This window comes from Passer montanus, unplaced genomic scaffold (genome assembly GCF_014805655.1).
Source record: "Passer montanus isolate IOZ18808 unplaced genomic scaffold, ASM1480565v1 scaffold25, whole genome shotgun sequence".
Lineage (NCBI taxonomy): Eukaryota > Metazoa > Chordata > Aves > Passeriformes > Passeridae > Passer > Passer montanus.
This window is the reverse complement of record NW_024367149.1, coordinates 4,012,703-4,025,533: the sequence shown is the minus strand read 5'-3', so window position 1 is coordinate 4,025,533 and position 12,831 is coordinate 4,012,703. Positions and strand designations below refer to the sequence as shown.

General features: G+C 60.3%; 1 protein-coding gene across 1 annotated transcript in view; it reads left to right on the top strand.

The window, feature by feature from the left end:
- The first annotated feature begins 3,191 nt into the window (after positions 1-3,191).
- The window catches only part of LOC120503174 (phosphatidylinositol 3-kinase regulatory subunit gamma), a 77,719-nt gene continuing 68,079 nt past the window's right edge, over positions 3,192-12,831 (top strand). Inside the window, exons 1-4 of the mRNA XM_039711389.1 lie at positions 3,192-3,347; positions 3,928-4,638; positions 8,557-8,652; positions 8,864-8,941. Of these exons, the coding sequence (XP_039567323.1) occupies positions 4,323-4,638; positions 8,557-8,652; positions 8,864-8,941 (490 nt within the window). The 5' untranslated portion in view covers positions 3,192-3,347; positions 3,928-4,322. The remainder of the gene's footprint in view (positions 3,348-3,927; positions 4,639-8,556; positions 8,653-8,863; positions 8,942-12,831) is intronic.

Genomic DNA, 12,831 nt, shown 5'->3' with positions numbered 1-12,831 from the left:
GCCATGTGTGGCCCGGGTGTGAATCCAGGGGTGATAAGGGGCACTGCCAGCAGTGCCTCGCCCTGTGTGTGTCCCTCGGGGGAGGATCTGTCCCTGTGCCTCAGGCAGCCGATGCTACTCGCGATGCTGTCCCGGCTGTGTGCTAATAACGCAGCCAAGAGGGGCTCGATGACCAACGCGGGTCCCTCCTTTGTACCGGGCAGGGATTCCCCCCGAGCGTGTCGCCCCGAGCCTGCCGTGCCCCTCCAGATCCCATTTCCTTGTTCCTCACGCGTGTCCAGGCCGGCAGATCCCTCCTGCATCACCTACCGAGGGCTGCTGTGGAGCCGAGCCGGGCTGCTCCGGGGATGGAGGGGTGGCACCAGGACAGCTCCGGGGCTGCTGCGGGCCAGAGCCCGGCTCTGCCGGCTCGCCGGCCACGATGGCCAGGGCTGGGAGGCTGCTGGAGCTTTCTGCCCAGGTCGGGTGTGGGACTCGCCCAGCTCTGCCCTGGGGTGCGCTGTGCCCGCTGCCCGCAGAGGTGGCATTGAGGGGCCCTGTGTCCCCTGCCAGCACCCCCTCCAGCAGCTCCTGCCTTGCTGTGAAGGTTCAGCCCTGCAGAGAGGCACAGGAGACAGCCACAGCAACACCTCCAGCCTTTCCCCGTGTTCCTCGGGTTTCCTGTCCCTCCCCAGGCTGGGGTGGCACCAGTCCAGCAGGCAGTTTGGTGGGGATGGGAGCAAGCGGCGAGAGGTTGTCCATGGATGCCACACTGGGAGGTTGTTTGAAGAGGCTCTCCCCAAACCAGAATCCACAAAAACCAGAGCTCAGTGCTGGGCACTCCAAAATAAAACCAAGAGACAGGGAGTTTTCTTGCTCCTAAAGAGAAAGCAAAGCAAGGCCCATTCTGAATTGAGGAAACAGTGGTGATACCAAAAAAGCCAACTCTGAAATGTCAAAGGAAATAAAAACCCCTTTCTCTATGTTTTTTCCGGCTGGGAAGGGCTCAGCCCACTTTGCAACCTCACTTTCTCCAGCCGGGCATGTTAACAGCTCTATTTCTGCTCTATTTACTCACAGCCGTGTGGCCAACTTCCCTGGACACGAGCATGGTGGCCCCCAAAAGCAAAGAGGGGAGCAGCAGGACCCCTGTCACTTTGCAAAAGGCCAAGGCAGGCAGGCAAGGTGGATGCTGAGCATTCCCTGGAGATGCTCCCACCAAGGGTTATGCCTCCAGCCAGGGCAGGAGAGAAGCTGCAGAAGGACATGGGGACCCCAGCAAGGAGTCATCGCTCTCCTCCCCACAGAGCCATCCTGGGCTGCCCAGACAGCCTGAAGGAGCTGTGGGGTACAGGGAGCAAGGACAGCTCCTCCTGCTCCCTCACAGAACAGCCAAGGCCAGGCAAGCCACGGCAAAGCTCTCATTGCCGTGAGTGCTGCTCATTAATCCAGCGAGGGTGGATTAATCAGGGCCTGACAAGCAGCTCCTCTGGCTCAATCAATAGCAGTGAAGGCCTGGAGCACCTCCTGCAGCCTCCACAGGGTGCTTTCTGCCCACCCTGGGGGATGTGCCAAACCCTGGGCTGGAGTGGTGGGGGGGTTTAAATTAACCCACACAGGGTGAGGGGCAGCCCAGGGCACAGAGTTTTGGGCATGATCCTGGTGCAGTGCAGCTGGAATGGGGTGTCAGCGGTGCTCTGGGGGTTCTTGGGACAGCAGCCAGCCAGTGAGAGCTGGGGTGACGCTCAGGCCCACCCAACCATTGCAGGGAAGGGGGCAGTGGAACTTGGCTCCAGCAGGAAACGGTGCCTTTGTGTTTGGGGACATCAAGGGTGCATCAGGAGGGAAATACATGGTGTTGGTTTGAAAAGACAGATGTCTGCTAGGGAAGGCAGGAGCCTCCCTTGAAACAGAGATACCTGTGCTGGGCAGGAGGGATCCCACTCAGCATCCTGGGAAGGGGAGATGAGGGGTGTCATGCCAGGCTGTTCCCCTGCCCCTGAGCTGCAGGATTGCATTGACTGCCTGTATATTGGATTGATCCTGGGATGGGATGGGTGAAACACCTCCTTGCCTTTCCCCAGGCAGCCCCAGAGCACTGGCACTGTGCTCAGCCTGGCTGAGTTCACACCCCTGTGGGGCACGCTGGGGAGACCAGGCAGGGCTTCAGGCACTCAGCAAAAGCTCTGCACCCCTGCTGGGGCACAGGGAATACAAAATACAACTGGGGAAGCAGGACTGTGTGGAGGGCAGCACCTGGCTGTTCACAGCCCCTCTGACCCTGTCCCACCAGCAGTGACAGCAGCATGGTGCCAGCAGCACTGGAACAAGAGAGAGAAAAATCCCTTTTACACCCCAAGGACCAGCAGCTGGGCTGGATCCAGCTGGGAAGTGGGGCAATGGGGGCTGTGTGCTGCCCAAGGAAGTGCAGCTGAGGAGGAATCCCCCAGGATGCTGCTGCCCTGCACCATCAGGCCGTGCACTACAGGGAAAGGAGGGGGGCATTGCTGAAATTATGGATGAGAAGGGTCGTACATCTCCTGCACTGCTCTGCTGGCCTCTGTGTCTGTTTCCTCAGTTTTCCCAGGACCTGGTGTTCCTCCTTGGACTTCATGCCACCCCTGCACTGCTGCCTGCAGTGGCTTGGATTCAGCCAGCGTGCATTTCCCAGAGCCTGTGTTTTAGGTACCATCTATTTTTAGGATGTCCAACCTGCAGCAAAGACAAGGAGCCACGACCATTTCAGAGAAGTCAGCATGAGAAGCAAGGATTTAGGGGGGGAAAAAAACCAAACAACAACCAAAGCAAACCTTTGGGAACATCACATCCACCTCTCTGTGCCTCACAGACAGACAAACACTGGGATAGCTTGTCCAAGCTCAGGAGGAGAGTGAGGAACCAGAGCATCCCTGAGCTGGGATTCTCCATGACGTCTCCTGCCTGTCCTGTGCGTGTTTTTCAGCCTGGTTAAGGGATGGAATTCTGTGTGGGAGATCTGGCTGGCATAAGGGGGGTGTCCATGGGGTGCTGGTCCTCTCCTGTCCTTTAGCACCCCAGAGATTGGATGGAGACCCACAGATGGGAGATCTCCATCCTACAGAGGATGCAATGTGGGAGCAGAGATGCTGCATCTGGGAATGAAGTCATCCACCTACTCCTACAATTCTCCCTCCTCCTGATCGGTAGCCGGGTGCCCCCCGCCCCCCGACGCGCTGCGGCGGGGGGGCCACCCGGCTACCGAGCAGGAGGAGGAGGAGGAGGAGGAGGAGGGACGCTGACATCACCGCCGGAGCGCGGCTCGGCGGGGCCGGGAGCCGGCTCCGCTCCGCTCCCGTTCTCTGCTCCCGCCGGTGGAGCCACCGCGCCCGGTAAGGCTGGAGGGGCGGCGGGAGGGCTCTGGGAGGCGGGTGGATGGCTGGACAGACAGACGGCTGCTGCTCATCATCCCTCCATCCCTCTTCCGCGGGGTCCTGCTGGGAGCCGGGGGACAGCGGGTCGGCAGCAGCACAGTCGTTCCCCCTAGGGATGATGTCACTCTTGGAGGAAGATAAAAAAAATGCACCAAAAAATTAAAAAAAAAAAGGAGGGGAAAAAACCCAAAAACCAAAACCATACCCATATGAAAAACCTACATCTTCATTTGCCAAGCTCCGTGCAGCAGTGCCAGGCTGGAGCTGCCGGAGGGGAGCTGCGTGCGGCAGGAGGTTTCTCAGCACATATGTCTATTTTAAAAACCCGTGGCGTGATCTCTTGCCCTACTTTCCAGACTCTTGCCGGTACTTTCCTAGCGTGCAGTGGCCGAGCCCCGCTGGCGGGAGCAGCCTGGGGAGCAGGAGCCGAGCGAGCTGCCGGGCTCTCCCCGGGGCCGGGAGGGCGGCACGGGGGACGGGCTCGACGCCGAGGTCAAGGCAGAGGCTCGGTCACTAACGCTGCCTTTCTCTCCGGCAGACGGGGGATGTCCCCAGCACGGTGCGGATGAAGCCAGGCTGACGAGGACCCACGACTGTCCCCTCTACCCCCAACAGCCTCATTCGCTCCCCTCCGTTTGCCCCTTGAAGAAACAGCTCCTTACCCGCACCCGAGCCAACGAGCTGGTGCGGCTCCACAGCAATTTTGGGGTTGGAGGGTCGGCAGCCGCTCTCCATCTCGCAGATTTTCCAACACCGAGCTCTTCGTCGTGTGTGTGCGGGGAAGGGAGCGCTCCCAGCCCCACAGAGCCCCAGCCCTCACAGCTGCCCCGTGCGGCCTCCCCGGGCCCCATGCCCGGCCGGCCGGGGCCGGTGTGACAGCGCCAGGCCCGGTGTGACAGCGCCAGGCCCGGTGTGACCGCGCCAGGCCCCGCCATGGCCTCCTCGGACGGGCTGCAGTACAGGGCTCTCTACGAGTACCAGAAGGACCGGGAGGAGGACCTGGCGCTGTGCCCCGGGGATGTGCTGACGGTCAGCAGGGCCGGGCTGCTCAGCAGCCCCAACTACAAGGACGGGGACGAGCGCAACCCCCAGGGGTGGCTGCACGGCGTCAACGAGCGCACCAAGGAGCGCGGAGACTTCCCCGGCACCTACGTGGAGTACCTGGGTCCCACCCGCATCGCCGCCACCGCCAGCAAGGCCCGGCCGCGGCCCTTGCCCCTGCCGCCCGCTGGGACCCCCACGCCCTGGGGTGAGTGTGAGGGGAGCAGAGAGGCGGGAGGTGTCCCCCACAGGATGTGAGGGTGGTGTGGAGCCGGGGTGGATGCTTGTGGCTGAGGCGGATTGGTGGGAAACCATGCTGGGGATGGGGATCCAGCTCCATAAAAAGAAGTTGTCCTGGGAATTTATCTGCCCGGGTGTGTGGAGGCAGGCTCAGGAGGGGCAGGGAATGGCCAGAGTGTCACTACCCCACAGCCAAAGATGCTGCAGGGATTGCTCCTCACCAGCATCCCAGGCTGGCTGCCGTGCTGGCGTGGAGTGTCCAAGGGGATCCACATCCATGAGAGCACGGGAGAAGATGCAAGGCTCCTCTGGCCCCTCAGAGAGGAGCAGAAAGCCCCATGGTGGTCTCCAGGGACGTCTTCCCCAATTGCTCCTCTCCCCACCACTGCGGCACCTGATTCAGGCTGCTCTCAGTGCCCGGGCGAGTGCTGGCCCTCGGCCAGCTCCCAGCCTCACTGTCACTTGGTGCAAGCTGGGACAGGGGACAACCCTGGCAAGCGGTGTGGTCAGTCCCTGGGGGGCTCCTCTGTCCCTGGGGGCTGCAGCAGAGCACTGGAGGGACACTTGGCAGGACCCTTCCTGGCCCAGGGGCCTGCGGCCATTTCTCTGCCTGGATGTGCCGAGCTCCTGCAGCCGGCCCTGCCCTCACCACTCACCCTGGCCAAGTGCATTGGGGCCAGGAGGGATTTCACAGCAGTTCCACAGTGTACACAAGCTAGAAAAAATAAAAGCAAAGTAAGAATGCCCCCCTTCCAGCCAGACACATCCCAGTGACCCCAGTCAAAGCCATGGTGCCCCCCTGCTCGGGATGTATGGAGCAGAAATGGCTGTCAGTGCTGGCCTGGAGCTGGGAGAGTGGCATTGCCTTCAGCCCTGGCAGGAAAACCTGCCCAGCTGCTGGTCTGGCACCCCAGACACCCTCCTGGCCCAGTTTGGGACCAGTGTGGCAACCAAGGGAGCAGCCCCTGTGCTGGGTCTGGGTTTAGAGGGGCTCTCACTGATGAGGAGTCTGTCTCCCTTCAAAATACAGTTCAGGACCCCCTTGTCACCGATATTTGAGGTGGGGACCACCTGGCTCCTGGGCTGAGCATGGCACCATCCATGTCCACGTGTGGGGTTGCCATGCAGCTGCTGACGTGCAGCCCCACAAGCACACGGGAAGGGTGCTGGGCCCCCCCACACCTCCCCTCCCCAAAATGCAGGTGCTCCTCCCCGACCAGTGCGCCAAGGCAGCCGCAGTCCCGGCAGCACTGGTGACGCTCCGTGTGCAGCTACGTGCTGGATTTGCAGGAGGGTGGAGGCCACTTTTTGGGGGTGTTTGCCCTGCCAGACGAGGGGTTTGAGCCCCCTGCCCAGCCCAGCTCAGTGGTGAGCCCTCTGAGTGTTCAGCAGGCAGAGCCCTGGAAAACTCAGTGCTGTGTGGAGATTTCGGGGCAGACAGGAGCAGACCCCAGGGCTCTCCAGCCCTGCTCACCAGAGAAGGTGAAGCCACCTTCTTGTACCTGCCTTTGCTGCCACGGGCTCCTCTCTGAGGGAGATGTGCCCCGGGACCCCTGCCCACAGGTGCTGGGGATGTGGAGATTCCCTGCAAACCGAGGAATGTCCGCAGCAGGCAGCGCCTCCTGGCCGGAGAGCCTGGCCACCAGGAAAGTCTCAGTGTAGGCACCCCAGCCCTGCGTGCACTCAGGTGAAAGGATAACAAAATTTTTAAAGTGTAAAATCCATAGTTTTTAGTAGGGAAAAAAGCCCTAAAGCCGGGTTTTGGGATAGGTGGGAAGGGCGCTGCCATCTGCAAGACGTGCTCTGCCCGTGGCCAGGTGTCCAGCCCTGCTGTCCTGGGGGACACTGGGTGCTGCCTTCCCAGTGCTGTGCCATGGGTGCCCCTCTCTGGTGTGCCTTTCCTGGGGCGATGCCAGCGTGTGCAGGCACCTCACCAGGGGACGTTTTGTCCCACAACCACAAATTTCTGCAGCACAGGAGCAGTGTGTGCCATTTTGTGTCAGTTTAAAACCAAATCTTCCAGCTCACAGGCTTCCCCTTCAAGTAAAAATCTCCAATGTCCTCTTGGAAAAGAAGGTACTTTTGTTTTGGTTTGGGATTTTCTGGTTTGTGTTTTTTTGGTTTGGTGGGTTTTTGTTTTTGTTAATTCTTCCCATACTGATTCCAGTTCCAGATGGAGGTTTGAGGGACATTTTTCTGGCAAAAAAGCACCCAAATTTATATTTCTGCAGCAGTAGCATACCCCATTCCCCCCACCCCTGAGTGCCCTCAGTTCCCACCGAGCCCTGGTGCCACACAGGGACCCTGAGCTGGCTCAGGCCACGGAGAATGACAGACACTGCCTGTCCCAGCCATGCCTTCAAGCCAGGGCTGGCTCTGCAGGAGGAATGGTCCTTCTCTTAATTAAATAACATCCCAAAAATGGCTCTGCAGCAGATCTGAATCCCAGGGGACTTCCAAGATCTTGCTGCCTGTTTTGCCCCTGACTTGTCCTGGGCAGCAGCACTGCCACAAGTCACCACCTCCACTTCCCCTGGGGCTGGGGTGCAGTGGGGCATCAGGATGCTGGGGTCCAGGGTGGCACAGCTTGGGGCCATTCCTGCCATTCCCAGTCAGGAGAAAGTTATATTTTGCAGTCACCACCTTTCCCCAAGCCATTGATTTGGAGGAAAAGCCCAGTTTCCTTAATTACGAAACCACTCATGCAGTGGGGACATTTTTGCATGACCTTCCAATGATGCACTTTGCTTTTAACCCTGAAATCTTCCCTGTTCCCACCCAAGGCACCAACACACCCTCACTGGGTGGCAGAGGGGACCCCCTTGCTGTGCTTGGGGGTTGTGGCCATGCCTGGGGGCTGCCCACCCACCCACGAGTGGCAGGTTTGCATCATTATCTGTTCTCCAGGGAGCACCAGGGCACCACCACGGTGAGGATCAGAGCCTGGATCTACCTGTTGCAGCCAGGTCGTGTTTTTTACAAAAGACTGAAGGCAGCTTGGCCCTGCCCAAAGTCCCTCTTATATTTATTGTGGCCTCTCCACACGCTGTCTGTGCTGCAGCAGTCGCACACAGCCCTGGTGTGCTGCAGCCAGTGGCAGCCCCTGGCAGCCCCTGCCCCTTTTCTGGGTTCTCAAGGCCACTAAACAGAGAGCAGGGAGAAATCCCAGCACGGCCCTGCCAAGGTCTCCATTGGGTTTAACCCACACAGGAGGGGTTTATCAGCTGGGGTGATAAAGAAGGATGGATGGATACAACGTGCCCTGGGGTAAGGAGAGCTGCTCTCCTGCCTGCCAGGGGGTTTGCTCCTCTCTGCCATGGTCTGCAGCGAGGTGTCCTTGGTCTAAAACCCAGGAGTGAGCAGCACATGGGGGTTTGTACTGACCCCTGTTTGGCTGAAGGGTTTTTAGGGGCTGAGGGAGGTCTGCAGCAGCCAAAGGCAGGCTGGGTCCTCTCTTGGCCTGTGCTCAACCCTGCTGTGCCCACCAGAGTGGTGTCCACGGGTCTGGGTCCCCAGCACCTGCCTCGTGTCACTGTGGGCTGTGGGTGATGAGAGGGGCAGTCTCAGCGCCGTGGGAAGAGAGGTGAGGAAGGGCTTTTGGCTTGGAGGATCTCCATGCCCAGGATGGGACACTCCCCCCGGGCAGGGACATGCCTGAGCAGGTCTTTGCATCTCAGCAAGCAGCTGAGCCCCCAACGGTGACTCTTATTGCAAAAAGAGGATAAAATAAAGGGAGAAGCGCTCCAAAATTAGACATGCATGAGCCAAAGTGTTGGTTGTGGCTGTGCCAAAGCAGCAGCTTGATCCTGTCCTGGGGCAGCTGAGGAAAGTGGAATTCCTGCAGGCAGGAATTTCCAAACCCCTTCTCCCCTTCTTTCCACCGCAGGACTCCCCGGGCAGGCAGAGCTCAGCGAGCACCCCGCCCTCCCCGAGCAGGCGCTGCAGACCGTGGCCAGGCTCATCGAGGCGCTGGAAAAACAAGGTACGGAGACCCCAGGGCCCCAGCCGCAGGGTGCTCACACAGGCACAGCTCTGCTCGCCCCGAGAGCATCGCCGGAGCCAAACCTCTCCGCAGGCTCCGCAGCGCCCCGGGCAGGGCGGGGAGCCGGTGTTCCCGGCCCCTCCTGCCTGCCCCGTGTCGGGAAGGAGGAGAGGGGCTCAGCACTAACCCCTCTTTCCCGGCTGTGTCCCAGGGCTCGACAGCGAGGTGCTCTACAGGTCCGGCCCCGGCGTGCTGGGGGATGCTGAGCTGAAGCAGGCCCTCCTGGCCGGTGAGTCCCAGCGCCGCGTCCCGCCCCGCGCTCCCGGAGGGAAAGGGGCTGGGGAGGCGATGCTGCCCTGCCAGGGAGGGGTTACGGCACCGACACCACCACAGCCCCAGTCCCAGCTCTGTGAGGCTCTGCCTGCATGAGGAACCCCTCTTCTCCCCGTGTGATGCAGCTAAAAGTGATGCAGGTGCAGGATAGGGGCGCTTTAGGAGAATCTCTTTTTTGGGGGGGGGGGGGGGGGGGGGGGGGAGAAAAATACTTGTTTTTTTAAATCTCTAAGGTTTGTATCTGAGAAGCAGGGCAGGGAGAAAGCGTCTTGTGGATAGGGAAAAAGAGGAAAGGTAACGCTCATTATTTACAAGAATAGGAAGCTGTTTGCAGGACTTGGGGGCATGAGCAGGGCGAGGGGAAGGAGAAAACCATTTCCCCACAGCCGCTTCTAAAAGCACGGCTGGGATAGGATGGCACACGGCGCGGGGCGGGAGGGACGCGATGGATGCAGCGTGCCGCTCCAATCTGGGTTTTTGGGGGGCTAGGGGGTGCATCGAGCATCCCCATCCTCCGGCCGCCGTGCCCAGAGGGCGGCACTGTGACACCAGGCACGGGCGGCCCCACAGAGCCCCGGGCTGGCCCCGCAGCCCACCGCAGCCGGGCGCTGCCGGCCGGGGGGCGGCGGGAGCCGGGCCGTGTTGCTGGGGAGAAGGGCTGTGATGAAATCGCTATATTAAGCACCATGACCTCATCGCTTCCCGCGCACCGGGAGCCGAGTCCCACCGGGCGGGGAAGGAGGGATGCAGGAGAGGAGAGCGCCCAGGGATGCTCCTTCCCCACTGCCCGAAGAGGGCTGCGCTCCCCGCGGAGGTGATGGGGGCTGGGGGCACCCCACCGCCCCACTCTTCTCCTCAGCTCTGGGCTAAGCAAGCCCGGAGCAGCGGGTGATCATCTTGTACCCCGGGCCAGGTTTACTAGCTGAGATCTGGAGGAGGTGCAGGCATCTGAGAGCAATCCCCTGGACTGCCCTGGCACTGGTGCCTGGGCTGGGCATGGGCAGCAATACCAGCACGAGAAGGATGCTTTGTTTTCCAAGCACACAGTAGTTATGGGTCCTCCATTCTTCCCATGCAGCTGGTGCAGCATCCCAGGCAGGTCCAGGGCTCCCCGCAGAGCAGCACCACTGCAGTTACTGCCAAAATCCTGCTCAGCCTTAGGAGATCCTCCCAGCCCAGGGCAAACCCCACTGGCTTGGCCAGAGCTTTGGGCACTTGGTGTGCCTGTTCGGGTCTGTCCGTCTCCCACAGCAGGACCCAGCACTGGTCAGAGAAATGCCATTGTGGTTTTCAAAACATTTGAAAGCTCTTAGAAATCACCAGCAGCCCTGGGAGGCTTGATACGCCCAATCCCACGCCTCCTCTGGGAGTGAAATCTTTAATTGGGCACCACAGGGGGCTGCCCCTTGTGCTCAGCAGCACTGAGCTGGGCAAAGTCAGAGCACCCCAGAGCTGGAGGGGGAAGGACAAGTCTCACACTTATTAGCTCTCAGCTAAAGGGGCTGATGCTCAGCCATGCCAGAAGGATGCTCTGCAACAGGATGGGAATGACGTTCCTGCCCGAGTCAAGCATCCCAGCAGAGGCCAAGCTTGGCAGCCTGCTCCTATTGCAACCTCCTGCAGAGCACAGACCCAGTGGTGCTTCCCCAGGACCCTGCTGGAGCCCAGACCAGGCTGGGGAGGGCAGGAAAGCATTTCTGCTTTGTGTCCCATACAAGCCCTCTCATTGCATTCAGTGGAGTAGAGCAGCCCTGCCAGAATATTGGAGTTTGCTTGCCCTGTGTGGGAGAAGACAGAGTCACATTTCCCTTAATCCCGTGCTTGTGGTTTGCCCCTCCAGCCTGCCTGCAAAGGACAAGCTTCATCCTGGGGAATGGGGAGAAATCAGAGCCAGGGTTGGTGGCCCCTGGAACCAAACCACGTCTTGGCTGGGGGGAAAACCACGTACCCACCGGGGGTTTTAGCTTCCCTGTGAATACCCAAATCCCACTGGTGTTTGGCAGTGTGGCAGGAAAACTGCTGGAGAGTGCAAGGAAAGAGGAGCAAGGGCTGGAAAAGTTCAGATGTTGGTTTTCTAACCCACATATCTCGATGTGTTGGAGAACTCAGCTTGTTTTCTGCACTGAAAGAGCATCTGAATTTTCAGTGGGAAGAAAGAGGAGGACCTTGGGAGACAAGGAGCTGTGCAAGTCAGCTCCTGGCTGTCCCTAGGAGCCCATGGGCACTGTGTTCTCAGGGCTGGCAGAGCAGGCACCGATCTGAGTTGTGCTGATTGAACCCTTTCCCCATCCCTGGCCCTTTTACAGCCCTTACCATGGGGGATCTTACCTGTGGGCAGTCCCTGAGCTGATCACCAGCCAGGTTTGGGATGAAGATTTCCCATCTTCATGGCAGCATTGGACAGAGTGGCTCCTCATGGCTCAACAGTCTGAGCTGAGCCTGTCCCCATCCTGGCACTGGTGACATTCTGGAGGTGGGTGGCATCTGATTGCTGTCTAGATCCTGTGCACCAAAATTGGTATTTCCATGATGGATGGTGCAAGAACAATTAAGAGAGGCGAGGGGAGCATGCAGCGTCACTGAACATGAGAATCAGTCACATGGTGGAACCAAAAAGGGACTTAAAGAAAAGCTGCAGCTTCACAGGGGGCTGGGGGGAGCTCACCAAAGGCTGGGAGGTGATCAGCCAGCCAGGAGCCCTGCTGCAGTGTCAGGGAAAGAGCATGGGCTGAAAAACAGGAATAAAGCAGTTTCACCTGCTGCCCCCAACACTCCCTGCAGTGCCTGGATGGGAGCTGCTTCACGCCCTGGGTTATTTCTGTGGTGTGGGGCCACACACTGACCCCAAGAGTTTCCAGGAGCACTCCTGCTGTCCCCTGTGTGCAGCTCAGGGGCTGTTTGGGGTACGGGGAAGGGACAAATCACCTGCAAAGTCCACAGTGCCTGGGGACATGAGGTGTATGAGCCCCTTCAGTGCCCGGACCTGATGTCTTCTCCCCCCCGGTCTTGCTCAGAGTTCTGTCCACGCTCCTCTCTGCCTGGGTCGTGGCAGGCAGCCTTCTCACTGCTGCTGCTGGAAACTTGGGACATTCTTTGGGTGGTAGCAGCAGAGCTGTGGGTGGGCTGGTGGGTGCTGGAGCCCTTCAGACCTGAGGGACCCGAGCTGGGGGAGGTTCGGCTTGGGAATGGCTGCAAAGTCCTGTATGTAATGTCCGGGCAGTGCTTTGCCACCGCTGAGCAGGGAAGGTCTGCATCCTTATCCCTCCTCCCTGGAGGGGGACACTGCACAGAGACCTCACCCCAGGGGTCCCTGGGTGCTCCCTATGGCTCAGGCGGGACTGAACCGTTCCGGGATGGCTGCGAAGCTCTGAAACCTCCCCCTCTCTTTGGAAAAGCCCCGCTCTGCTCGGCGCTCTGCAGTCCAGCCGCCGACGTAAACACTGCGACCCTTCCCCAGATACAAGCGCAGCAATGGGAAGAGGCTCCGCTGTTGTCAGGGCCAGGCGGGAGCGGCTGCGGCTGGGCTGCCGGGGCGAGGCGGCGGCGGAGCGGGCGGATTGGAGCCGGTGTCTCCGGGCGTGCCGCCGCCGTCCCTGCGTGTGCGCGGCCCGCGCCGAGCAGTCTGCCTGGAGACACGCTCACGTGCCGGCAACTAGGTCAGGTCTCGGTGGGGATTAGCGAGACACCGAGGGTCCCGGGGCTTCGCTGGGGCTGCCAGGAGCTGCTGCTAGGCAGAAAGGGTCGGGGAGTGAGCAGCGGCTTGGGGGGGCCTCACGCCGCTCCCCCCATCACCACGGTGTGGATGCGCAGGGACGGAGCGCATCCCCATCCTCATCCCTGGGATGC